The sequence below is a fragment of the Miniopterus schreibersii genome (genome assembly GCF_964146895.1).
Source record: "Miniopterus schreibersii genome assembly, chromosome: 13".
In the NCBI taxonomy this organism is placed as follows: domain Eukaryota; kingdom Metazoa; phylum Chordata; class Mammalia; order Chiroptera; family Miniopteridae; genus Miniopterus; species Miniopterus schreibersii.
Genome location: NC_138113.1, coordinates 3,469,076 through 3,496,860, shown reverse-complemented (window position 1 = coordinate 3,496,860; position 27,785 = coordinate 3,469,076). Strand labels below are relative to the sequence as shown.

The window sequence follows — 27,785 nt, the reverse complement described above, 5'->3', positions numbered from 1 at the left end:
TTAGTCAAGCGAGCCAATCCTACTGGCCCTGGCCTGGCCCGTTTCCTGCAGAAACCCCGACAAAGCCTAGGCTCTCCCCTCACTCCCGCCTGCTGCCTCCTGACCACCGGGTACTTCCTCGCGTGGCCCTGCGTCCCGTTCCTCGAACCTGTGAGTATCACACGCTAGGTTTTACCTGAGCCTCTCCCGTGTCTGCTCTTGTGGCCGCACCTGACCATCACATAAAACACAGAACAGAACCCGCTTATGTAACAGCCACGTGGGGTACACTGGGAGGCCCTCCCAGACGAAGTTTTAGTGAAAACTCCTGCTCCCGAGCCACTCTCACCAGGTGGGACAAACCCTGGGGTGCAGCCCTCCCCCTCCCCCTCCCCCCTCCTATCCTCCCAGGTACAGAAGGTCAGGATTTTACCAAAGGCATCAGAAAAGGCTGGCTGCTTTATTCCAAATTCTGAACAGTTCATAGCCTTTTTTTTTCTTGAGAATAAAATACTTTTGATATCACAGATTAGAAAATCAACACAATCGCTTACCAAAAACCATTTAAAATTCACACACCGGGGTGGGGGCTGGGGACAGGGTAAAAGGGGTCAATGAGGAAAAAAGGGGACACCTGTAATACTTCCAACAATAAAGATAAATTAAAAATAAAATTCACATACTGGTTTTCAGAGGTCTTTCACAGGTCTCTTTATTACAACAGCTTCTGGCTTTGCATCCAGCACAACATAATGAAGCGCTAGTGTTCCCCCTGCGCCAGCCCACACACCGGCCAGTGCTGTAAATAAAACAGATCAAAGCAGCGCCCACACCTAAGCTGCAAAGGGAGCTCTCTGCAGGTGTCACCACCTCTCCAGTGCACCAGGCCGGTACACTTTCTCCATCACGGGTGAGGAACATTCGGTGACTTGTCCCTCTGGAGAGACACTTCTGTGGGGTGTTATGGGATGTGTGGACCACGTGCAACGTCCCAGCACATGACATGCAGTCGTGAGGTGGCCGGGTTATAGCTGTGTGAGCACAGATAAGCCATCGCGCATATGCGTGAGTGTCCTCCAGGTACAAGTCTCATTTTCCAAAGCCACTGGCAGGGGACGGGGGTGGAGGTCACACTCTGAACCTGACACGGATCCGTGTGACTTCCTGGAGGTGGGCTCTGGTTCAGCTGCTGTGGCGTGGAAGCTCCAGGTGCGCCTCCCACACCTGCACGTGGAAGGGACTGCAGCTGTTCGTCCTGTTCTGACCAGCGGCACACAGCACAAGGGGAACGCTCCCCACTCTCACAGCCACGACCCCCCAGTGGAGGAGGAACTGTGAGCCTCTGCAGACCCCACGCTTGTCCTTAGGTCACGACCTTTAAAATCCACCCAAACCCGTGACAGAAGGAGTGTAGCTCTAAAGGTCACTAATGAGCAAGCCCAGGGGTTAAAGCAGGACCGTTTCTAATTACTTTCCAGGCTCCCAAAGGGACTCTGCGCATGCGAGTTTGTTTCTAAGCCAGTGGGATCGGCCACAGGCCTGTGTGCCTTTCTCAGAGGGGCCGCGCCGATGGGTCGGAAAGGCCGCCTCTGCCACCCCACCCGCCAACCGCACCCAGGCAGCACCTCTGCGCTTTCTTTCACAGAAAGAGTAAAACTCCATCGGCTGTCCCACGGTCTGCCGCCCACGACCCTAATGGCACAATTTAAATAGGACAGCACTTCAGTCATCGGAGGAAAATGCTCTTTAGAAAAATAATACTTCAAAAAATAAAGCAAACTCTTTTACCAAAATAATTCTTTGACTTTTCAAATTGTTCTCACTTCAAGCCGGTTAATAAACGAGAGAGAATCACCTTCTGGCGGCTTAAAGAATGTCACTCAGTCATTTAGTGATAAAAGCTAAGGAACATAAGAATAATTACTCATAACCCCTAGTGAGACACAGAATACAGTCTAAAGTGTATCTTGTTAAGGTGACCAGTGAGCAGTAACAACACGGCCGAATGCTTGTAACAGTAACCAGTCAGAGCAGAGTAACAGATGCTATCCACAAAGAATATAATATCACTTCTTAAAACTATTTTTTTTAAAACTGAGCAGTTTCTTTTGAGAGCTCCCAGTAGAAACTGACCCCATTACCGCCTGGCACCAGCCCTGGTCAAGCCTGTGTTTCAACACTGCCTGCAGGATAAAGGCGCAGGCAGAGCCCTGAACGGATCTGAAACACGGCCCCAGATACACTTCCCACAACCTGAGCTTAAGGCATTGCAGTTAGAGAGCCGGACAAAGCACATTCTAAATAAAACGCCTGCCAGGTGCGTTAAGGAGTCAACATCCCAGCCTTGCGCCACAGACAGGGGGCGGGGGATCACCCAGGTTATCTCTAACCAGAGAAATTAAAGGACTTATCACCTAAAAATTAGACCTGTCGGCAAATACTGTGAGGGAACATCCACAAGGTCGAGGCCCAGAACAGTGAAGGCTAGGGTGCCCCCGCCAAGTGCAGAAGAGGGGTGCAGACTGCCATAAGGGATATGTGCCCCACTCTACAGCCGGGCGCATTGGGGGCCCTCAGTTGACACTGTCACCACCGGGGACCCTGGTGGCCAGTGCTGCAGGCCGGGAAGAGCGGCCCCATCTCTGGCTTCAAGCCACACCCGAGGACCACCTTCTGCTGGGAGTGCGCCCGACTCCTGCCTTTAAGATGCCCCCTTCTTTGCACTTGACTTAGAAGCCTCAGCCCTGGGCAGCAGGAGGGAGTGTGTGCATCTCGACTCTGCTCAGAAGCCAATGACGCAGGCCAGCCTCCTGAGCTCCCTCCGGCTCCCAACACCTATCCTTTAATGGGCGGCCTGTCTCCCCGCGGTGCAGGAGGCTGCCTGGACGCGTCACGCCGAGGCGGAGTGAACATCCTGGTTCTCGAACGGTGGCAGTGGCTCTCTCCAGAAGGTGAAGTTGCTGAATGTATCTGAGCAGGGGAAGTCCGAAGAGTGACTGCGTTTCAGCAGCGGGAAGACGTGGTCAACCACCTCACAGAGCCTCACGTACCTGGAAGGGAACGACAGCGTCACCGCCTCCAAGGAGCCCGGCCAAGGGGACGCCTGCCATGCTCCCCATGCTGTGTTCGAGCCTGAAGAACGCACCTCGGGGGCTGACACAATGGAGGGTGTTCTACAATTCCTCACGAATTAATAGGAAATCCAAGGGCATGCCAAGCAGGAGTCAGAGGCGATGGGACCTGAGGCAGCACAGAGGAGGGCCAAGGAGGGCAGAGCAGAAGCACGGGGACAAGGGGAAGGGAGCAGGCAGAGGGACAGCCGTGCCGCCACCGAGTTTGAGTGTGTGCATCCAGGAAAGAATCCCAGATCTCTGGAGCATCATGGGACTGCGTCTCTGTATGATGAAGACACTGGGCCCTGAGGTTAAGGAGACGGGGATTTGACCTCCAGTTCTGCCCTTACCAGCTGTGATCTTGGGAAAATGGACCTACTCCCCACCTCACTGCTATGCAACCTGGGGCAGGTGTCCTACCCTCTCTGGTCTCAGGCCTTTTATCTTTCTTGAGTATGGACTTGACAGAGACCAGTGTTTCTCAACGCTCCCTGCAATCCCCTCACTCCATTTTCTGTACACTCCCGAGAAGCTGTGGCATGTTAGTTTCTGTGGCCTACGCTACAAAAGAAAGCTGCTATACTGAATTTACATTTTCAGACCTGTGGGCGCCTCCAACCAGAAACTGTGACAAGCCCAGGCCTCTCTGCACAGCCCCAGAGCCCCCCTCACAGCCACCGGGTCCCTCTCCAGTTACAATGTGCTGAGAGCCTGAAGCGGCTTTCCAAAAACCCAACCTCTAGGAACGAGCATGTTCCGGGGCAGAAAATAACTTATTAAATAAGAATGGAAGTATGTGTTTAATAAAGGACCTCCAAAGGGCTTCTGAGAAATATCGTGCTTGCATAAAATGAAAAAAATCTCTCTTCACAAGCAAAAATTATGTCTTTCCTGAGGATCAAAACAAATGTTCGAAATTCCTTCTGGCTTTCAGACCTATTGGTTAGAGTTCTGTGGCTTTGGGAGGTGGCCATACCCACAGGGAGCTGTCCCCGCTTACCACCAGGGTGGGGCCCAGGTTGGAACCTCTGTCTCTTGCTCTGAATGCTGGGCCAGCTCCATCCCAGGCCTCTCACAGTAGCCCTCCCACTGGCTCTGAGGGGCCCACATGGAAAGGAAGAATGCGCTGGTTCCAATAGTTGCACCCAGTTTGGTACCAGAGGTGGAAAGTGTGTGTTCCTGGGGAGGGCATCCCTCTCTCACGGGAACGCCTCATCCCCCAAGTCTAGGTATAAGATGACGTCTTTCTCCCAAGTGCAGAACCGCCCTAGGCCAAGGCTCAGGTGGTGGGCACTCAACCTGAGTCTCAGGGAGTGGGGTGACCTCAGGGGCCTCCTGGGCAAACCCTCGCAGACGCTGGCATCCCTCTTTGCAGGCCCCTTATAACAAGACCTGCCACTCAGCTGCTGCCTGGCAGAAACCGTGGTCATTTCTGGGCAGTGTCACATCACCTGAGAGTTCTTTTTGACCCTAAATAAAACCCATTAGATCTTCTCCAGACTCAGGAAGCCCTGTCACGTGGGAATGTGATGGGCTGAGGAACAAGGGGCAGAGGGAACTGTGACGTTGTCAGGGGTGGCCACTTAGAACTTGGGAGGGGAGATGTTGGGAGGGGACTGAGAGCGGGGTCAGTCCCTGCTGCTCTCCTAGAACTGCAGTGTAGAAGCTAGGTTACATTCTAGCTCCTGAAGGTGAAAGCGTGCTCTGGAGAAAGAAACCTAGATCCATGATCGACCTAAAACCACAGGCAGTGCCTGGAGAAGACCCAGACACGCCCACTCCGACCCCTCCATCTGAGGAGGGCTCCAGCAGGCCCCTGGGGTTGGCTCCAGGTCTACAGAGAGCTGGCCAAAGAGGGGCAGCCTCTGAAAGGGACAGGGCAGGATGACACCCATCTGCCTGTTGGCTAAGCTCCCAACACACACGATGAGGAAATGCTCTCCATTCTGAGATGTTAGGGACCCAAAGTGAGACAAATCACAAGTCAGGAGAGACTCTATAGCCAACCAGGACCCCTCATCCCAGCCGCTCAGTTCAGCCCCCACCTCCGGGAAACGCGCCATGACCAGGACTCCGGGAGGAACCCTGATACACAGCAGGTTTCTGGTGAGAAGGCTGCCACAGCCAGAACATGAAGGGATACAAGGTTCCTCATCTTTAAATACAGCATCATGTGACATTTCAATCTGGTTACCTTTTTAATTCGCATTCTAGGCTTTTAAACCTAACTTGGCAAATCAAAACCACTAGTTTCAGAATTCATTCCAATCCACTCTGGCGCAGAATGTGACCAGAGTTTAAATGTTCCACCCAGAGGGGATCTGATCTAATCCAGATTGTCGAAACATTTTGTTTTGGACAAAATATGGGAAGTTAAAATATATTTTCCTTATAGGAATTACAGGTTAAAATATAGGCAACAGAGGACCCAAAGGTATATGGTGAACAGTAAAGGCCGTTCCTAAATTAGGACGGCAAGAGTGAAGGTAATGACGCCGCCATGGCGGGAAGGTGAGGATACTCACGAGGAGATGTTGGTCTTGGCGTGCTCCTGCACCAGCTCCCCCTTGGGGTTGACGGTGAATATTCTGTTCAAAGACACGCCTACTTGCTTGTACGAATACACGTCCTATGTTTGTAAAGGGTTAGGAAAGGGGTTGGTTGTAAATACAAATACACATTTGATTTTCTGCAACATTGTGAAATTCTCATTAACCAGAACCACACTCGCAACTCGTGCAGAGGGAGAATAGCTGTGGATGCGACGCTATTAAGTCAGCTTCCCTCTGGATTCAGGAACTGAGTTAAAGGGGGCCACCCGGCTTGCCCCCTGCAATTCTAACATTCCCTAAGGTTATTCTCTGACCCATTTTCTTGGCCATGAGTTTCAAAAGCAAGAGAATTTTCTAACTGGGAAGTTATTACCCAACTCTATTCTCTAGTACGCTGAACTTCAGCAAACTGGGGCAGCCGACACTAAATCCCACAGCATTTCTTTACATGAACAATACAGTGGCCCCCTTATCCGCAGAGGATACGCTCCAAGACCCTCAGTGGGTGCCTGAAATTGCAGAGAATACTGAACCCTATAGAGACTACGTTGTCTCCTATACATACATACCTTTGATTAAATTTAATTTACAAATCAGGCGCAGCAAGAGATTAGCATTAATCAATAATGAAATAGAACAATTATAACAATATATTGTACTAAAAGTTGTGTGGATGTGGCATTACTAAGTAAAACAAGGGTGGCACTGCAACACCACGAGTGGATCTGACAACCCAGGGACTCTACATGACTAACCTCACGGGTGGGGTGTGTCTACAGCGGGTTCCACTGGGCAAGGACGAGTCCTGGTGGGACACGGTGGGGTGGGGCAGGATGAGTGAGAGTTTATCACGCTACTCAGAAGGGTGAGCACATTAAAACTTATGAATTTTTTATTTCTGGGCTTTTCCATTTAATATTTTCAGACTGAGGTTGATCATGGGTAACAAACCACAGATAAGCAGGGGACTGCTATATGCTTAAAATTTGTGACACTGACTTCACCACTGTGCTAGGGATGGGCTTTGTGGTTCCTGTCTGGCAGGCAGCATCTAACCCTACCCAGTGCTCTTGTTTTACTCATTTAGCAAGTAATTTGGAATTTAATGTGTCTAGTCCCACATTTCATGCCTCAAACTGAAACTCACCAGCCAACCTTCAAAGAAAACTAGAGGCCACAAAATAACTTGTGGTCTCCTTGCCCCTACATGTAGGCAAGTGGCTTTTACCAGCTCCTTCCAGCAGGATGAGAGTCTGGCTCACACACAGTCCAGGCCAGCCTTTCCCATCACTGCTGTCAGAAAGACGGGGATTCCCAGAGCCCTATACACCGTCTACTACTTACAGCCGGTCGGTTTCCAAAAGCAGCATAAAAGGGTTCTGTGTTTGGGAAAAACAGGTTTTTGATGTCTGTCAAACACTGGACTTTAAACTTCTCTGGCTTCTTTTCAATCACTTCTCTATAAAACAAACAGGTAAACATGGGTCGACGTGAGGGGACAACTTCATCAGCATCAGGCTATCTTTACTGTCACAGATGCCAGGACACTGGGAACAGTGGCCTCTAGTTGTCTTCAGAGGATAAACCTGTGTGAGTCAGCTCAGCTCTCCCAGGAAAGCACTGGACAGAAAGGGAACCCTACTTTCAAGTCTCCCACAAGGAAAATGCTCAGGACACATGACTTTGCTGATTAGACTGACAGCAAGTTGATTCTCTAAGACTCAGCCTGACAATGTGGGGAGGGAAGGGGCAAAGGAGCGAGAGGGGCAGCCACCACAAAAGGGGAGAACATCACTCGGCAAAGTGGAGACAGCTCAGCCCCGAATGCTCAGCTCTAGACACTGGAGAGGAGAAAAGGCGGCTGGTCACACAGTCAGTCAGTCACGTGACCCTGAGCTGAGGAAACCGGACTGCCCGGAGAGCTGGATGACAGTGAAGGGAGCGGGCAGGGCTGCCTGCATCTTAGGACGACTTTTCTGGTGCCCATTGTGCAGCAGGAGAGGGGCTGGAGAGACTGTTAAGAGGCTGTTCTCGCAAACCGTCCAGGAAGGGAGGGGGCCTGCGTGGGCACACCTGGGGCAGCGTGGGCATGGGCAGGTGAGGCCCTACCTGTGCAAGGCAGAGAAGAGGCTGCTGGGGCTCAGCAGTAGGGGCCCCTGGGGCAGCACTGTGCCCCTCTCGTTGACCCAGTGCAAGTAGCCCCTCGTCATGTCCGCCATCCCGATGGCGCGCGCAGAGCAGTAGAGGAACTTGTATCCATTTCTGAGAGAGACAGAAGGCACACATTTAGCGGCACTGCATAGGGAACTTAAGAGGGTGGCACACCCCAGCTTCATGGGGTACCCTCCAGGCCTTGCCTATGTACTTCATCTGGCTGTTCACTGTATCCTTTATAATAAACCGGCAAATGTGTTTCCCTGAGTTCTGTGAGCCATCACAGCAAATTAACAAACCGAGGGAGGGTATTGTGGAGACGCCTGGTTTGTAGCCAACCTGCGCAGAAGTGTGAGTAATCTGGGGACGAGCCATTTATTTACAACCAACGTCTAAAGCAGGGGTAGCTTGTGGGAACCCTTACTGTGCTGGACACCTGCACATGCCATTCCTGCGCCTGGAACGCGGCTCCCTTAGATCTCCAGGGCTCTTACTCCCTCACCTCACCTAGGACCCTGCTCAGAGGGCCCTTCCCTGCTCCTTCTATTTAATAAAACACAAAACACACCCTTCCTTCCCCTCACCCCAGGCGCTAATCCTTGCTCTGTTTATCCTCATGCCAGTTGTCACTGATACTACACTGCAGTCCCGTTTGCTGTCTCCATTAATCTACACACTCCCTGAGGGGGGACTGTGTCTCATTCCTGGCTGTAACCCCTGTGCCCAGAACAGTGCTTGGCATGTAGTAGACACTTAGTAAATGTTTGCTGGATGAGCAAGTGCAAACTACCTCTCCCCCTGCCCCCGATTTTCTGTCCCCCAAGAACACCACATGCTGGGAGGACTCGTCTCTAGAAGATTTAACAACATGTCCTTTAAAACAAGAAAAGGAGCATTTAAGACAAAGAGAACCTAGAAATACCCGCTTGTTTGGATACAAGGAGGCATCTGAACATCAAGCAATCTTTCTAATTAAACATCTTTGTATTTAGCTGTCTAATTAATGCGATCTTTTTATAAAAAAACAAAAAACACAACCATCACTGTTTCTGTATATAGCTCTTCCCATCAGAGTCCTAAAAGCTGCCACCTGCAGGGGTCTGAGATGCTAATTTTATTCAAAATTTGCTTTTCAAATACATTTTATGATTCGATCACAGGCCACCCGCCACGTACTCTCCATGCTGTTCTCGCCACACGGGTGCTCTGCTTCCAAGGCCATCGCTAAACTCAGCTGGAAAATCAGCTCTGAGGACCCGCCTGCTGGTGGCAGCAGGGACTGCCTTTCCAGAGCCTTCACCCATGAAAGTCGGGAATACCGGGTGCTCCCACCAAGGCTCGGGTGCCACTAAGTCACCACAGCTGACTCTCCAGGGCCCCTCAGGTGAGACCCCTCACTCGGGACGGCCAACAGAACACGCTCCTCCCACCATTACACACCCACTGAGCTCCAGCACCGGCCCCGTGCTGGGCTGCACTGAGGGTGCACGTGGGACTGGCACAGGCTGCCCTGCTGGGACAGAGTGCCTGGGGAAAGTAATGATGATGGAACCAGGACACATGACAGAGCAAGGCAGACACAAGGGATCCCTGGATGAGAAGGGTGCCCCCTAAGCAGACACCAGTGAGCAAAAAGCAGCACACACACAGGTGGCACTGGTCCCCCAACATCTCAGTGATGAGAGTGGGGCTCTGGGGACACAACGAAAGGAAGAGCCTTCCACGTGCAGGCTGGGGACAGGCGGTTTCTCCCTCTGTCCCAGTCTCCATGTCCTTCTCTAAACGCTTTGCCGAGAGACATTAAAGTAGCTTGGAAAGATGACCTTTGGGAACATTCACAAGATAAGCTTCAAACTGGAGTTTCTCAGCTACTGATATTTTGGGAGACCACATATATAATCGTTGCGGTGATCCCTACAATGCTTCATTGCAGGGTACGAAGCAGCACCACAGGTCTCCACCCATGAGGGGCCTGTGGCATGCTCCAGTTGTGACAACCAAAACATCTCCACACACTACCACGTGGCCCATGGGGCACACTCATCCTCAGCTGAGAGCTATGGCAGTGAGAAAAGGGCCTCTGTTGCCCTGGTTGCAGTCCTCTGTCCTGTTCTCAGATCCTCACCAACAGGGCTCACGCACTCTAAATCCATCGATCAGAGAAAAGAAGGACCAGTGTTTTTAGGTAAGCTACACTTTACTTTTCAAAACAATATCTTTTCTGGGAAAATCCAAGAGACACAAATCTAGACACCCCTCCCAACCCCAAAATGCAACTGTCATTTTTTTAATGTTACAGTTAATACAGGAATAGATTTATGCTCCAAAAGCCAAAGCGAATCAAGCTGTGGACTGTGAACTATTCAGAATCCTGGCCCAGGATGGTTTCTTTAACCCAAAGAGATGCAATATCCAGTGTCAGGCAAGTCCCTGAAAAGGCACTGAACTCAGGATTCCCCCCCACCCCCGCTGATGCCCCAGGCTGAGGGCACCCCTCGGGGAGTCACCCCGCAGTCAGCATCCCATGCCCAGCGCGTGGGGCGGACATGCGCTCTGTACTTACTGGCTCACTTTGTGGTACAGCTTGGCAATGCCCTGGTGGGTCCAGTCCTTCCCAAGGGTGGGCAAGATGTGGCCGAGGGTATCTGATCTTCGTAAGGATAAAAATGAGAAAACATGTAGAGAGCATCGCAAAGGGAAAAACTTCCATTCCTCATGGCTCCAGAAATGCTCCATAAACTGCCAACAGGCCCACAATCTACTCTCTGGACACAAAGACCAAAACTGAAGCAAGCACATGAGAAGGCTCCAGGAAGGGGGAGGTGTGTTAATACACGAAGGGCACCTCCATCTGATCTCGTATCAGGTCCCTGACTGGCTAAATCAGCGTGAAAAGGCCACTGAAACAGGCGCTCTCCCGGAGTGTCCACACAAATGAGGTGAGGAGCCAACGCCCTGGTGGAAACCACCTGCGGGCCCTACATGCAGCTGCTGGATTCAGGCAGCGAAAAGTGCCACGAGCAGCCCCCTGCACAGACCGTGGACAGGATGGGCCCCCGACACCACAGAGAGAGGACTGATGTCCTGGCTCCGGGCCCAGGGGTCACGACGGTCAATGCTCCCAGTGCCCGAGTCAGCCGGACCTACCTGGTGATGGTCCCGTCGATATCAGAAATGATAACTTTATCATCCCAGTTCCACAGGTAGATGGTGCCTTCGCAGCGACACGTGCCCTGATACTGTGTGGTGACGCTGAAAACCACGTCGTTGGGGCCATTCTTCAGCTTTAGGCTTTTCTGAAAAACACAATGTTCTCATGAGGGGGAAGCTGGACTGGGGAATCTGGCTTCTGTTCCATGAGGAGCGGGATTGGAGCTGTTTTTGAATCACTGCCCTAGACCACGGAGCAGTTCTATCTCCCTGTCCTGCTCTAGATGAGGAGGGTTCCTCCCAGGATCTGGGCGACCCGACCCCCAGCTCTCCTCGCAGACCCACTAGGAATGCAACTCGCTTACTTCACACACAGGCCTCCCACGTCCAAGGATGACGCTAACCTTACCGGGTATTTCTGGGTGGAGGAGCACCTCAGAGAGTTAAACCCTAGGCTCTCAGGACCGTCCTGGGAGCCCACGTAAGCCATGCATGGAACCACATTTCCCTAAGGAACTGTGTTTTCAGTTTTTACACAGGCACAGCAGTCTGTTATCAGGCACAGCTCACGTGCAGAAGCAGGTGGTCTAGACCCAGGAAATCACACCACATGCTGCCTGATTCCAGGCAGCAGCTCCCCCAGGTAGCAGGTCAGAGCCTCTCGCCAGAGCCGCCCTCTGAGCAGCTGCACGGGGGCAACGGGGTCGTACTCGTGGTGTTACGCGGGTGTCGGGGCCTGTCCATTATCTTTCCTCATTGAACACCTTGACAACTACGGCTGGGGCCCTTGCTGACTGACTGCTCATGGGAAACGGCCCAGGGAAGGCAGGGCACGACTGAACAGGCCACGCACCTGCACAGAAGACGACGCTAGAACTATCACGGGTCCTGCAATCTGAAATTCCCTAAATCCCACCACAGGTGCTTGATTCCCCACTTAGGGGACACGCTTGAATTAATGAACATCTCTCAAAGTGGAAACACCCCTGGTTTGGTCCATCAGTCATTTACACCTCAGGATAAATTAGCTGCATGGGGCTGCCCTCCGCTAACACTTGAAACAGGAACCTCCAGGGCTGCGTCGGAGGAGACAAAGGGGAGGTGGTACTGAGGAGCCTGCCTGGAGAGGCGTCTGCATTGGGGTAGGAACATGGGGTACCAGGAGGGCAGCAGGCACTCTGGGATACCAAGGTGCCAGGGAGCGCAAGGAGGAGCCAGAGAACGAGGCACACCCAGGCCATCATGCGCCAAGTCGGGTGGCCGGGCCTTGGCCGGTGCCCACGAACAGGCCGGGGAAGAACAGGCCGCTCACCAGCTGCTCTGAAGTGAGCCGGAGGGTCTTCTTGTAGCCAACGTTAGACAACAGAGGGAGGTGGGGGGCACTGGACGGCCTGGTAGCTGCGTGCTCTTCGTCACTGGAGGATGACTCGTGCTTTACTCTAGAACACAGTGACATCCACCAATTAAAAAGTGCATCTGGGTAGCCGTTAAAAATGCATTAGGGCCCAGCCGTGAGTGGCTCAGTAGTTGAGCATCAACCTAGGACCCAGGCGATCGGGGTTTGATTCCCGGTCAGGGCACATGCCCGGGTTGCAGGCTAGGCAGCCAATCAATGACTCTCTCATCATTGATGTTTTCTATCTCTCTCTCCTTCTCCTTTCCTCTCTCTAAAATCAATAAAGATATATTAAAAAAAAACAAAAAAAAAACATTAGGCCAGAATCAGTGAGGGGTCATGGGGCCCCTCCTGAGTGCTGTGCCTCGGGTGGTCAGGTACCACATGCATCACGTACATCAGTGAGTCCCGCTCAACTCCACCCGCATGCTCCTGCACTCTTCAGCTGGGCCTGCCTCTCCTCTGTCACTCCCTTAGTTACCAACTATCATCACTATTAGAAACCACGAGGCTCCTCTTCCGGGTAAGTAGGGTCAGATCCCCTCCTCGCCCAGGAGGACGCTTACTCCCTCTTCCCTTCCCCGTCTGAGGTGGCAGGACAGGTGCAAGGAATCCAAATTTCTTCACGTCCAACTGATTAACTCCCTATATCTACCTCTACACACCCACAATTCCAAATAATTAAAGACTCTAGGGCTCACCCGTGGGAGACAGTGAAGACAAGGAAAACTGGCCACCCTCCCAGGCTTGTGCCGTGATCTTGGACACGGGAAGGAGCTGCACCCCCAAGCCAATGTGCACTGTACCTGGTGGCCATGCTGAGCTGCGATGGCTGCTCCCCAGTACTGTGGCTCTGGCCAGCCAAGCCCTGCTCTGGCTTACTCTCCTGGAGAGAAAAGGAGGAAAGTCAGGGAGCACCCAGAGAGGTGCCTGAACAGTTCTGGGGGTCCCCAATGGGCTCCCTGAAGCCCAGGCCAGGGCCCGATGCCCCCCAATAGCACAGCCCCTGGGGAGGCAGGGCCCCCATAGCACTCTGCTCAGAGTACACAGTGACGCTGAGAAGTACTTTTGACAGAAATGAGTGTGTTTTCCACAGTGTCTGTGACACCAAACCAAACTTCATAGTCACCATGGCTTTATGCAAATGCTGTGCCCAGGGCTGCTTGGATATCCGTGGGCTTTCAAAATAGTTCCTCCTAACTGCTGATAGAAACACCTGAAAATATTCTCACGCCATATTTTGCTCGGGAAAATGTGGACGGGTCTGCTCTGTCTCAATGCTGCACAGTCTTAATACAACTGCCCCTCCAATATGCTGCAGGGGGCTCCGGAATTCTATGAGATCTGGGCCAGTCCTGCTTCTCTTGCTTAGGATCCAAGGGCAAGTCAGGGAACCTCAGAGCCCTGTCTCCCCACCTGTGAAACGGGGTGAGATCTCCATCTCCTAGAGCTGCTATGAGGGCTACGAATGCTTCACCTAAGCCCAGGGCCTGGCCCACAGCCGGCGGACAAGAAGGAAGATGCCCTCTAGCCCCATGGACCACAGGAAGTCATCAGAGGCCAGGCAGGGTGTCAAAGGATAGGATATTCAATTCATTTTCACTAATTGTGGTCATTTGCTCAGGAGGTAGAGAAATGTTTTTATTTTTTTATTTTTTTTAAATATCTTTATTGGTTTCAGAGAGAGGAAAGGAGAAGGGGAGAGAGAGACAGAAACATTAATGATGAGAGAGTCATTGATCGGCCGCAGCTCACAACCCGGGCATGTGCCCTGACCGGGAATCGAACCCTGATCGCCTGGATCCCAGGTTGACGCTCAACCCTGGAGCCACGCCCGGCCGGACGAGAAATGTTTTTAATGTTAAAAAATAATAACTGGCCCGGCCAGGCATGGCTCGGCGGTTGAGCGTCAACCTAGGATCCAGGCGATCGGGGTTCGATTCCCAGTCAGGGCACATGCCCAGGTTGCGGGCTACAGTCAATCAATGGTCTCTCTCCATCTCCTTTCCTTTCTCTGAAGTCAATAAAGATATATTTTAAAAAATAAATAAATAAATAAATAAGTAATAATAACTGATATAAAAAATATACCACCAGGGTGACCATCTTAACATAGGATGAGTACTAAATATTTTTAAATATTCTTTAGCTTTTTATAACTGCACAAATAATTGATGTGATAACATGCCCACTAATTTTTAATCTATTTATTGAGACAGGTAACTTAGTATTAACAATTCTTTGTTACACTAGTTCATAAATATCTACCTGAAATAAGTATATTTTTTAGAAATATTTAATTTCATAACTCTCCCGTTTCATGCTGGCATTCCCGTGAATCCAAACCAGTGAGAAACTGGATACTCTACAATAAGTAGGTCTTTGAAAGAGCCTTCTGCCTAAATTCTAGAGCATTCTGCTCTCCAGTAAGGGAACCAGAAAGGCCCATTAGGCTTTCAGTCTCCTAAAGTAAAGTACATGTTTGTTCTAACTTATTCAGATCCCGTGGAAATAATGGAACAATCAGTGGAATTCAGGTATATGGGCAGAAAATGTCAAAGAGGAATTTTATCCCAATAAAATCCTTCCAACAGACTTCTTCCCTTTGAACTAAAGGAATAGACAAACTGAGCTCGGGGGTTTCTTTTACCATTATAATAACCAACTTGACTGTTGTCCTTGGGGTTTCTTCATACTACATTCTAAAAGTGACCAGCAACCCCCCAACAAATATCCGCCAACCCCCTGCTCTGGGTCCAGTATGGGCACCAGGGATACCCAGGGTCAAAGGCACACGTGGTCTCGCCCTTCAGGGGGGCTGGGGTCTGGAGGGGGAAAAGATGTTAATCAAATAATCACACTAATATGTGTGTAATTACAAACTGACAGCATTTATGAAGGAAAAGTTCACAGGCAGGGCTGTGAGAGCAGAGACCAGCAGACGGGCCTAATCCGCCAGGAGAGGGCCATCCGAGATGCTTAGTAAATTAAGAGGAGTGAGAAGGGTCCGAAGAGCACCAGGCAGAGAAAATGCCCTATGCAAAGGTCCTGGGGTAGAAGGTACTTTCAGCCAGTGAAACTTAAGCATGGATGGCAAGGGGAGAGAATGGCATAAGATGAGACTAAAGAGGGCACGGGAACTAGGGTACCCAAGTCCTGTGACCATGTTAAGGACAGTGGTCTTAATTATAAGAACCCTGGGAGCCCACTAAAAGGTTTTACGCAGGGAGTAACACAAATTGGACAGTATCCTAAGCAGAGCCATGTCATTACAGTATAGAGAATGAAGAAGGCAGGAATGGGTGCAAACAGTTCCCTGGGAGCGATCCTAGGACAGATCCTGGGAGCCCAGATGTGTGGGAGTGGAGGTGAAGAGAAATGGAAAATCCGAGAATTATTTAGGATGTTAAACTGGACCCAGTGACGGGTTGGATGAGAGGAGTAAGGAAAAGGAAGAGTGTAGCCTGTGGATGGGCAGCTGCACTGTTTTCTAACTATGGTCCAATGAAGGAATTCACAGGAAAATGGTGAGTTTGGTATTAGAAAGGACAAATTTGAGGTGTCTCAAAGCAATCACATGGAGATGTCCTAGTTGGCTACTTGATAACTGCACACAGACTATAAAATAAAAGCATGTCTGGTCTGGAAATAAAAATGGGGTCATCACCGGGGCATGGATGTGGGTGCCGAGGGAAAGGAGGCAATCCAAGCAAAAGAGGAGACCCCAAGACAACCCTGGAGAACCCAGTATGGGGGCTGGCCTGAGGAGGAAAGCCAGGTGGACACAGTGGCATGGAAGCAAAGAGCATGCTTTGAGCAACAGGTTGGGCGGTGGACAAACACCTGAAAACAATTACAGGCTTTTACAGAAATGGAAACCACAGCCATACAGATTCCGACAAGCCACTAGAGTGAAATGACTGAGAACTAGCCTGCAGCTGTGAGTGTACCTCACTGACATTAGCCCCACAAGCAGAGGAAAATATTTAACTCACAAAAAATTTTAACTATTAGGGTGAATCCCTTCTTTTCACAGAGGAAGATTGACTGGACAATGGTCTCCAAGCTAAGAGCAGCAGAGCTAGGAGGTGAGCCCCACTCTCTCTGCTCACCTCCCAGACCCGTCCCCTCCACCTGCCGCACGTTCTGCAACACCCACCCTCCCTCCCTCCCTCGTGCAGGGCGGGCTTCTGCAGACTCAGTGGCCTGGCTCACGCTTATTCTCTCTCTGATGCGAGAGCTTGAGGAACTCGACTACACGAAACCAAAACTTACTGAGCTGGGCACAAACACCCTTTGTCTTCTATGCTTACCTCCTTGATCGTGGTATTTCTCCCCCTCCACGAAAACCACCATCTTCCTCCCTTTCGGGGCATCTTATCCCTCATGATAGATTCCACAGTGGCCTGTTTCAAATGGATGGCAACATAAATAATGGAACCAAAAAAAGATCAACTTAGCACAGTCAAACCAAAAGACACACACGTGCAAATTAAAATAAGATTAGAAAACAAAATAAAGAGAAAACACAACATACTGTTTGTGAATTAAAAATCTTCGAGAAGCAAAACCTAATGGTGTCCAAAATGACATTAAGGTAACTTAAGCATGAAGACTTAAGGAGGTATGAAAGCAATAAACAAAGAACAGAAAGATAGGACGAAAAAAGAAAAGCAGTGAAAAGCGTTAGTGATCAGAGAGACCAGGAGTTTTCAAAGTGAAGTGGCTTACTAGCTAAGGAACCGTTACTCTCAATATGATAATTACAAATAAAACATGAAATGACTGACATGGGGCATAGGGTAAAATGCACAGGATGGTTTTGGTAAATGTAAATTTCTAAATTTTGACAAACTGAACATTAATAGATCCATTTAAAATCTCAAGTGTTAAAAATTTCATGCTCTCACCCTAAATACATGAAAGCTGGATGGGGGAAGATTCAATATTAACTAATAATTTTCTATGTGTTTTCAAAGAACAAAATATCTATCCTGAGGCTAATTCCAGTTCCAAGGTCGATGGTACCTAATTTCCCGTCCTTGGTTTACAGAACTCTCAGGTAGCTGACAATCAGCTAGAGGTGAAAGAGAGATTTAGTCTTTCAACCAAGCAGGTTGCAGGCAAGTAGAAAGATCAGTAATTCACATATTTAGCCTGAACTGTGCTTGTTTTTATCATTTAAAACACCCTCCAGCCCGGCCGGGCGTGGCTCAGCGGTTGAGTGTCAACCTAGGATCCAGGCGATCGGGGTTCAATTCCCGGTCAGGGAACATGCCCAGGTTGCGGGCTCGATCAATGACTCTCTCATCATTGATGTTTCTATCTCTCTCTCTCGCTCTTCTTTCCTCTCTCTGAAATTAATATATATTTTAAAGAAATAATAAATAAATAAATAAATAAATAAAACACCCCCCACCTGATACAAAGGAAAACCTGAACACACCAAAACACGTAACATGCAAACCACATGTACCCTCTTCAAAAAGATGGCAATCACCTTCTCCTCCTAATTCATCCGTAAATGTATAAAACCCCAGTTAAAAAACAAAACAAAAAAAAACCCTAACAGGATTAACCTAGACAAACCGATTCGGAAGTTCCCTGGAAAAACAAACAAAAATAGCCAAGAAAATTCTCAGAAGAAAAATAAGAGGACACAAGCTTATAAAATAGTAAAGTATATTTAAAACGGCAGTAATTTTTTAAAATGCAGTTGGTACAAGAGTAAACATTAATGGAACAGAAGACAAAGTTCAGACATAAATCTAAATCCACAGAGAAATGCAATCGATGACGAAGTTGTAACTGCCTGTCAGTGGGCAAGTATCTAATGAAAGGTACTGGGATGATCTGGGGCTGTGCCAACCCTGTCTGTTGCCACCCTGGGTGCATCGCCCCCTTTCTTACTTTCTTGCTGACACATCCAAATCTCTGCTCAAGAATCAGGCCACAATATGTTCCAGGAAGGCAGCCTTAATTCCAGAAAATGAACCACGATCGGTCTACACCATTCACAATCATTCCACTGTCTTGCCAGCAACCAGTTGGGCGGTGATCATGTGACTAAGTTGTGGCCGATGACATGTGAAAAGTCTGCCTCTATCCTTCCTACTGTGGATGTGGCTGTATAAGGTGATGCGCACAACAGTCATCTTGTGATCACGAAGGGAAACCCAAGGGCCTCACAGAGAATCGAACCTGAATTCATCAAGCCTGCAGCTACCAGCCTCTAGGATTCTTATTATGCGTGATAACACACCCCTATTACTTGAGCCACTTGTAGTCACTGTATCCTGCAACCAAAGCTCCCTAATTCAATAACCAGCTGGAAAAAAATGACCTGGTTCCTGATACCTCACCCATCACCCTCAAAATAAAATCTAGACGGATCAAAGATTTAAGGAAGTACCAGAAGAGGAGACAGGGCATGTTTTCACAAGTTTTGGAAATGGGGAAGCAGGGACATTCCAAGTGGACACAAAACCCAAGGGCTGTAAAAGACAGGCAAGTTCTGTATATAAATATAATTACATGTTAGATAAATGCCATACACAGAGTAAAAAATTACTGACACACTTATAGAAAGATTTAGGATGTACGTCACAAAGACTAATTTCTTTACGTTTGGAAGCTATGTGTGTTTCCTTTCCTGTAAACTAAGCCCTTTAACAGTATCTCCATTGCACTAGTCTATTCCCTTATTGAATTGCAGAGTTGAAACATGTAACATAAAAACTTGTCCTGGGCCATAGATACCATGAGGAACCTGGCGAGACAAAACGAGACCACCCAGGAAGGCACACCCTCGCCCAGCGTGCGGAGAATGCTAACAGATAAAGTCCTCCCGGAGATGAGGTCACAACCCCCAAATCCAAAAATGCGCACACACAACACACACACACACACACACACACACACACACACACGGAAGGAGCAAACATACACTCATCACATCAGATTGGACCCTCCAGAGCCTCAGGATTATCGGACAGACTGCAACATCCGGAGGGCACAAACACCTGCTCAGTGTGCCAAGGGCACAAGGGAAAGGCAACGCCTCCCAGCGAAGAGGACGCTGATCCAGCAGGAAGACAGAGCACTGGAAGAAGGACCGTTCCAGGCTGAGTGTCTGTGACTCTAAGAGGGAGCAGGGGACAGGACGACAGCACAGTGGCTGTATGATGCCCCTGACCTCTCACCCCGCCTCTTTCTGCTCTCACCTGCTCTCAGGAGCAGCAAGGAGCTGCCAGGCTCCTCCTCCACCACTCAGGCCTGAGGCTGCTCTTGGCTGAACGACCCCTGAGCGAGCACTAGCTCCTGGAGCCGGCTGTGCTGCCTCCCTGCACCGGCCTCTCGTTACCCTGGCCTCTGACATCAGGAATCCACCAGCTGTGCCCCCACCTGCATCCCCAGCATGGCAGATGCTGGGAAAGGAACCCTGAAATGCAGGACATGGTCCAGCACCGCCATGGTTGGGAGGTTTGCAGGAGGGGAAGGATGCTCCGGGTGCAAGAGAACAGACTTGAAACCACGACATTGATGCTCATGAACTTCAAAAGAGCACAACATAATTAACTCTGTGGTTTTTAAATAAAATGTAAGTTCCAACCGCCCAGATTAATCCACCCATCCTTTTAGTGCCCCCTTTCTCGGGTTCAAGCTCACCTTTGGCAGGGGTTTCTGGAAAGCCTGCATTGCCAGGAGCAAGGGGGCTGCCGTTGTCCAGTTATAATATCTACAGGAAACAAGGAAAGAAACATGAAAGACCAAGGCCCAGACTGAAAAAATCAATGTCATGAGAAGGGGCCATGAAAAGTTCTGGAACTCCAACTGGGTCCGTGAAGAGCCCAAAATATTGTCAACACCCCCAGCCCTCCCCCACGCCCCCCTTGCGGGGGCCACACTGCAGGGCTGAGCAACTGTCCAGGCAGCAGTCAGAGGTCAGCGGTGGTGGGGACCGTGTAGCCAGCTACAGCGCAGCCCAAGCCCCGCTGAGTATCAAGTCACCAACAGACTCGTGGCATTTCTTGCCACGCTCCACGGAAAAGGCAACAAGGTGCCCTAACTTAGTGTGTAAACATCATGGCTTCCTCTCAGGGAGAAAAGCTTGCCGACAGTCTACAGAACACCTGCGTGCCCCGAACCTCAGACCAGGAAGCTTCCAAGGGGTGAATATGCCGTCTGTGCCATTACCCCGTAGAACACTCAGGCCTGAGTCCCACAGGCCAAGACATTACACATTCCATATAAAATCTAGTGCAGGTGACACCAACCCACCAACTATACATCACGACAGTTACTGGCAACAGTGAGGTGACAATAACACATTTTAGCAAAGACAAATTTAAAAAAAGTATATAAAACAATGTCTAAAGTTCATTGTCTAGGTCTCTGTATTTGAAAAACTGGAAGGGTATGTCACAGCCACATGACTCAGGAGAAACTTACTTATTTCCGATCTTTACCACCAGGTTGGGGTCATCGATGAGGGCAGGGTTGTCCACAAACTGCTGATATGACACGGCTTGTTCCAAAAACACATCTGGGAGAGCAAGCGCAGGGGAGGGGTGGAAAGATATGGTTCAAAAAAATAGCCCCATTTTCACTGGCTCACGTTCACAGGTAAGTTTTCTAAGAGTTTATACACTCCCACAGCACAGGTATCTGCAAAAGGAACTAGCTCCAGCATGTTTGGGGCAGCGTCTGTGCATAGTGAAGGGAGCTGGAGTTGGGAAGGAGTGAGGATGGGGGAATGTCCCCCCAGTTCACAGGTCAGGGGGTATGAAGAACAGTCTACATTGGCATCTGAGGAAGCAGGTGAGCGGAAGGCAAGGCTCAGAAACCAGGCGCCCTGGATCTAAGTCACATTTATTGCTGTGACCTCGAGCAAGTGATTAACCTCCCTACATCTGCCATGTGGGGATCCTTCCTCAGGGTCTGTGAGGATGGATGAGGTCTTGAGTGGGAAGCAGTGTGCTGCCTAAAGGAAGGGCTCACTCAATGTTGGTGGGTGGGGTTCTGACCACTGTCACTGGTAGGAAGTGCAGAGCACTGTGTGAGGGCAGCAGCTGGCCCAGCCCCACCATGCTCAGAGCTGGAGGGAAGGCCCAAGGTCAGGAGGCAACCTTGTTTCAGTTCTTCATTGGGGTGATGGATCAGCAGGTTCAGGTGCCAGAATAAGGGGCCCCAGTCTTTTCATGAGAAGCAATTCACAAAGCACGAAGGGACCTCAGGAGGGAAACAGGGTCTAGGATGGCATCTCGGGGCAGGAAGGTGGCTTGTGAGTGGCAGGGGGAGGAAGTAGAGGACCCCCCCATTCCCTGCTAGAAATTCAGACCTTGGCAGGGTTAGGGGGGGACAGTGGAGGTGGGGTGGGAGGCAGAAGAGGGACACCCAGGTCCCCTCAGGGAACCTGTCAGTTGGTAACAGCTAGCTGCACTCACTGGGGGTCCTGAGCCACCTCACATGTAACTGTCATGAGACACTGGGAACCACTTTATGAATATGATGGGGGCTATGAATTCATTCACTCCCTAAGCCAACCCCCCTAAGAGCACCCTCCAGATTCAGCTCGGTCCCTCCTCCAAGGCCCCGCAGCATTTCTGCACCCCTCCAATGCACTGTATCCACCTCCTAACACTGCCCTCCACATCGGCCGCAGGGTCCTACGCCTCGAAGGACTAGCATGGGGCAAGGAGACACACAGCAGGCTCGGCAAACGCCCTGACAATGAGTGACCCCATGGCCTCGCTGCTGCCTGAAGCCAAGTGTGAACAACAGAGCCTGAGGTCAGCCAAATGCAAGCCGGCAGCACGTGGGTCCCCAGCTACAGTGAGTCACTCGTGCTCATTAACCAAATGAGTGGGAGCGTCAGGAACTAGGTGCAAAAGCCCAGGCCTCTGGACATTCTGACCAGCTGCCACCAGAGGGTGCTCTTGGCTTGAAGACCAGCTCCCAGGTGCCCACGGTACCTTTGGTTATCTCCCTGTTGTCACTGAGGCCACCGCAGAGGGAGATGGCGATGGACGGCAAGTCCCTCAGGCCGTCTGAGGTGCTCTCCACACCACTGTCCACTCCAGAGCTTCCCACGGACTGTGGGGACTGGTTGGCTGATCGGGCTCCATTGTCAGAATGTTTGGGGAGCCCAGAAGGGTCTCCACTGGAAGGAGGAAAAGGGGAAAGTGTGCTGAGGGTTGTTCTTGTCTGGGTCTCACACACATCAACTGACTCGCAAGCTGCTCCCCCTCAGAGCAGCAAATGACTTCATTCTGGGACAGACTTCATTAAAGCACCAAGATACACAAAGACTAGTTAAATGAACTGGTCACATGTACCTGTATCTCTCCCACACCCATGTGGAGAGAAAGGAGAGTACACTCTCCTGAGGCCACCGCTCTGTGCTTTTCTCTCCAAGGAGCTGGCCCTCCCTGCAAGTCATAGGATGGGCCCCTGGGGCCATGCAAGACCCTCTCCTGGGAGAGAGAGGGACATGCAGCTGCCCACTTTTTGCCACTGATTTGGGTTGTGAGCCACTGAGCACTGCAACATAACCCCAGTGTCACCAGGGGAGACATCCTCGTGCCTCGTTCCTGTTCCAACTGCAGAAAGTCAGCCCCACAGAGATACACCCCCATGCTATGTCTACAGAGAAAGTCCAGCTTTTACTGCTTGCTTTTCCCAGTAAACTGTGAGCCTCCTGCTGCCTTTTCTCACTTTCTAATCGAACAGAAGGAAAAGGAGAACTCAGATTACAATTCAGATCACAGGAAATGGCATAAGGAATAAAAAGAAATTTTACTTTTTGGGAAAATACAGGGCGGCCACTTCAGGATCCATGTCTGTGAGGTCGTCCAGGTAGACGCCGTCTGCACCCAGGTGCCGGCTTCGTTTGTCTGCAGGAACAAACAGATCAGGTTAGACAGCTGCTCTTCCAGAAACACCCCATGGGATTCTGAGGGTCTCTGGGAAGTGCCCGGAGGTGAGCTCAGAAGTGCCCAGACTGGCCCAGAACCATGCTGTCGGAGCCAGCAGCCTAGTGTTATTGCGAAGGCGGGCACCCGAGTCTGCATGTGATGCCCCTACTGGCCGCCTGCTTGGCCTTGGTCATTACAGAACTTTGCTGGGCCTCATGCCCCAAATGTGAGGTGCACTCACTATACTGAAATGATTGCCATCATTATCACTGTTATTGTTAAGTGATAAAGCTTTCACTGAGTACTTCCCCATCAACACGCTGAAGCCTGGCACCCTGAATAGTGCATTGACTGCAGGCCTCCTGCTTGCTTCTGGCAGAGAATGACGCCACTGGGTCACACAAATCTGGAATGCTACACACAGCTGAGTGGCTAATGGATCAGGTCTGACATCATCCCTCTGACATGCAACCAGGTGTGGGTTACACAAGGGTCCAGAGCACCTACTGAGTGCCAGTCACAGGGTTCAGAGCACCTACTGTGTGCCAACCACTACTGAAAGCACCGAGGGAACGAAGGTGAAGCAGATCAGAGTCCTGACCTCACAGAACACTGTGCTCTAGGAGGGGACTTGGGCAAAACAAGTAAATGAATGATCATTTGAGATGTGATAAGCAGACAGTCAGAGTAATGCACTAGAGAGAGGCAAGGGGAAGGAGAGAGGGGGCCAGATGAGTGGAATAACCCAGGTGGGCTGAAAAGGACACAATCCCTCTGGGTCCCAGCATCCCTGGGCTGTGAAATGGGGTTGACTACACGATCCCCAACACCTCATTGTCTATGAATAAATTCTCATAATTATTCAGCAAAGGGCGCAGACTGAACGTGACAGATGTAACAGTTCAGTGTTCTGAGCTTCTGAAGGCAGGACCGTGCCCTGCAGAGCACACACACATCTACACAGAAGGTGCTGGAAGCCCCAGCCTCCCTCCCCACCTTTCTTCCTAGAAGGCGAGTCCATCTTGCTCGCTGAAGCACAGAGGGGCTTAGGCTCCTCAATGGGAGGTAGAGGTGGGGCCGCGGCTCCCAAGGCCTCGACGTCCTCTGCATTCACAAACTGCATCTCTGTCTGAGACTTGCTCTGCTCTAAAAGCGGCTGCACTGGAGGCGGCTCGGCCAGCGTGGGCGACTGGTCACTGAATGCATCGGAAGATTCACTGTGGATGGCCTTGAAGTGCATTTTTTCATAGAGTTTCCTGCTGCTCAGTGGGCTGGAATCTTTCATCTTGTGTAGAGGTGACTAGATCAAAGGGGCAAGGGGAGAGGGAAGAGGGGGGTCAGAGCGCAATCAGAAAAACCAAGTTAACCCACAAACCACCATTAGCCATGTAAGGATCTGCCGACTGTCCACACTCAGCAGGAGATACCTCAGGAGTCACCTGGTGGTTTCCGTGCCTGCCAAAGAGTCCGGAATCAAGAGTATTAGTTCTAGAGCAAAGGGACTTTTGTATAAAACATCAGCTGCTGAGTAGATGTGAGTGAGGTTAGTAATGGCCAGCAAGAGGCAGAACCCAGATGCCCACCAAGTGAACAGGCAGCATAGTGACACAGAGGGGATTTTGCAGTGACGAGAGTAAATGAGCTATGGTTACGTACAACATGAGAAAGCTTGCAAAACCAGTCCCTGCTGTTAGAGTCAAGATCACGTCCATCCCTGCAGGGGATCAGTCTGAGTAGTAACTGCAAAGGTGGGGGCTTCCCAGGTAGTCCCACTTCCTGGTCTGGGTGCAGGTCACATGGACATGCTCACAGTGGGATAATGTATTGACCTGTGCACATATGACCCAGATATTTCCATGTATGTGTACATACTTCACCCCCAAATGTGAGTGAACCAGTGAAAATTTAGTGGCTGGTTCACAGGAGTGGGAAATTAGCACTTCTGATTCTATCTCTGTGAGGAGTTTCTAGTCAGGGAAAAGATTCAACCACACAAAACTGAAAGGCACTGTGTGCATTAGGAAGTGGGAGGGCATTCAGTCTGCGTCTGAGCTCCCGGAGCCCAGAGCAGATGAACACAGTGCAGGAGGTCTGTGCTGGGAACTGCTTTCCACAAGCGCTGGCTCTGCACTTCATGCCATCTCTCCAGCAACCGTGACGCGGGCTTGTAAAGATGGGTGGCTGGGTAAGCACTACAGCTGTGGGCAGGGAAATCAGCATTTCCCATGAAAGCTAAATATAACCTAAAAAGGGCATGAGTCCACAACTTCAGCCTCAGCAGGCCTCCTCTCCAAAGAGCTGCTCATCCTGAGTCTTCTATTTTATTGATTTTTTGAGAGAGAGGAAGGGAGAGAGGGAAAGAGAAACATCCATGTATTGATCGACTGCCTCCTGCACGCCCCTTACTGGGGATCAAGCCCACAACCCAGGCATATGCCCTGACTGGGAATCAAACCGGCAACCTTTTGGTGAATGGGATGACACCCAACCATCTGAGCCACACCAGCCAGGGCGTCATCCTGAGTCTCGACAGGAACACTTTCAGTCCTCACTCTCACCCATTCATCTTTCAGATCACAAACATTTACTGGGGATAAGAGAGACCGTAGCATCTTCTAAGGACCTTATAATCATTTTTTTAAAACACAGCTTAAAATATAATAATTCAACATTCTTAAAATATACTGGACTATGAAATAAAATTTCTTGAAAGAAAACACCATGTCCATTTCACATTTTAGAAACTGTGGCAGAAATTGAAGGGGAAACACTCACTTTTGCAGCCTGTGGCAACTCCCCCCAAAGCCAGAGCATCTCCAGGTTGTTCTTCTGCATCGGCCTATCTGCGGACTTACTGACCAATTCAGAATCACTTTTAGGTGTCGAAGGTCGGGAGCCTGAAGGACTTAACAACACAAATCTGTGATTAAAGTGGGAAGAGAAACTTTTTTTTAATGTCTTAGGCTCAGAAGTCTGTAGTTCAAATAGCCCAGAAAATGCACCCAAGCCGCCATCCCCTTATGACACCGATTTTCAACCTTTCTCATCTCATGGCACACAAACTAATAAGTAAAATTCTGCTGCACACCAAAAAAAAAAATTCTATTTTTTGCCAATCTGACCAAAAAAATAGGTATAATTTTTATTCGTTCCCACCAGACGGCTATTGCTGTGTTAGCTGTTGTCACTTTTTATTTGACAATCTAAGGGAAAAGGGATCAGGGCCCTGACTAAATAGTCAGGTACTGCAGGTTTTAAAAATTCTTGCAGCAGCACTGCAGTTGGAAATCGCTGCCTCATGAGCATGGCTTCCTGACATGTCCCTTCTGTGGCCACCAGGGGTTCACAGGGCTCCCGTCCAGGTGGAGGGTGCTCCCAACATGGGTAACCCTGTCCCAACCTGCTGCCCAAATCCAAGTAGAGAAGATGAGAAGTAGCATTAAAAAGGGAAAATTGGAAAAAAAAGACGAAAAAAGGCAGGAAAAAGAGAATCTGTCTTTACTTCACAACCAGCTGTCCTTCTCCGCCTCACCCTGAGCGCACCTCTCCTGCATTCCCAATTTCCAACCCGGTCTCTCCACAGTTGCCGAACCCACTCAGTTCTACACTTGAAATACAGAACGGAATCTGCGCTGGCTCTTGAAAAGAGGAAACTGCCTCATGTGCCAATTTGACCACAAATGCCAGACGCCACAAACTCGCTCATGTGACAGGAGCCACATTGAAATGTTAGAGACTATTATGCCTTCCAGGAACTTCAACGATTCCTACCTGCTAAGGCCCTTCTGTGGCAACGTATCGCAACGCTTCCTTCTCAGGCAGCTTTTCGGCGGATGTAATTTGTGCTCTCATCCCTGTTTTCTCTGCTTTTACTCACGAGACCTGAGGAAAGTCTTACTTCTGTCCAGCCAAAGTCACCAGCCAAGAGTATCAACTGATCTACAAAATTCTCACAGTACTCTAAACACACAGATGGGAAAAATGCTCCTCTAAGTGTGTCCTGTCTTTAGTCTCCTGCATCTTTCCTCCAGAGTAAGATGGCAGTTCTCAAGAAAAGCGGGAAAGGAAGCTGCCACGATTTTCCTTTCGCGCCGTCTTTCACAGACCTCAGTCTCTCGGTCACCTCTCACTGACAGGCTCGGTCCCCTGCGTCTGAGTTAGACTCCACTCTGCCTGAACGCAGCCTTCCTGTCAGGACAAGGAGAACTCCCTGATAATACATAACTTGTACCAAACTGGGACCTTACTGGCCACACTGATCCTGGACCTTTATCCAAACTGACTGGACCAAGCAGACTAAGCACCTTCCATCCACTCTGAGGTGCACAAAGTCTTCCTTCTCCTGCGGTGCCCACTGCCCACCGTCCATCTACACAAGTGTCACCGTGGGGCAGCCCCAGGTCTGCTCCGCCAGTGTGCAGAAAAGGTCCTGAGGTGGCACATCATGAGGGCACATAGCCTGGGACACCTCCTCTAGCACACATGCTTTCCGCCCTTTAGAAGGAGCCCGTGAGAGGGAATGCTG

The 27,785-nt window shown here is 50.2% G+C and overlaps 1 protein-coding gene across 16 annotated transcripts in view; it reads right to left on the bottom strand.

Moving 5' to 3' along the window:
- Positions 1-420: 420 nt before the first annotated feature.
- LPIN1 (lipin 1) overlaps positions 421-27,785 on the bottom strand; it is a 74,491-nt gene continuing 47,126 nt past the window's right edge. For all 16 annotated transcript variants that reach the window (XM_081155985.1, XM_081155989.1, XM_081155991.1 and 13 more), the window contains 15 exons: positions 26,036-26,165; positions 24,257-24,560; positions 23,146-23,239; positions 22,319-22,506; positions 20,796-20,889; positions 20,013-20,082; positions 16,658-16,750; positions 13,151-13,230; positions 12,261-12,387; positions 10,946-11,094; positions 10,362-10,448; positions 7,754-7,906; positions 6,989-7,103; positions 5,618-5,721; positions 421-3,029 (listed from right to left, as the gene is read on the bottom strand). In XM_081155985.1, coding sequence (XP_081012111.1) covers positions 2,870-3,029; positions 5,618-5,721; positions 6,989-7,103; positions 7,754-7,906; positions 10,362-10,448; positions 10,946-11,094; positions 12,261-12,387; positions 13,151-13,230; positions 16,658-16,750; positions 20,013-20,082; positions 20,796-20,889; positions 22,319-22,506; positions 23,146-23,239; positions 24,257-24,560; positions 26,036-26,165 — 1,948 coding nt within the window. In that variant the 3' untranslated portion in view covers positions 421-2,869. The remainder of the gene's footprint in view (positions 3,030-5,617; positions 5,722-6,988; positions 7,104-7,753; positions 7,907-10,361; positions 10,449-10,945; positions 11,095-12,260; positions 12,388-13,150; positions 13,231-16,657; positions 16,751-20,012; positions 20,083-20,795; positions 20,890-22,318; positions 22,507-23,145; positions 23,240-24,256; positions 24,561-26,035; positions 26,166-27,785) is intronic.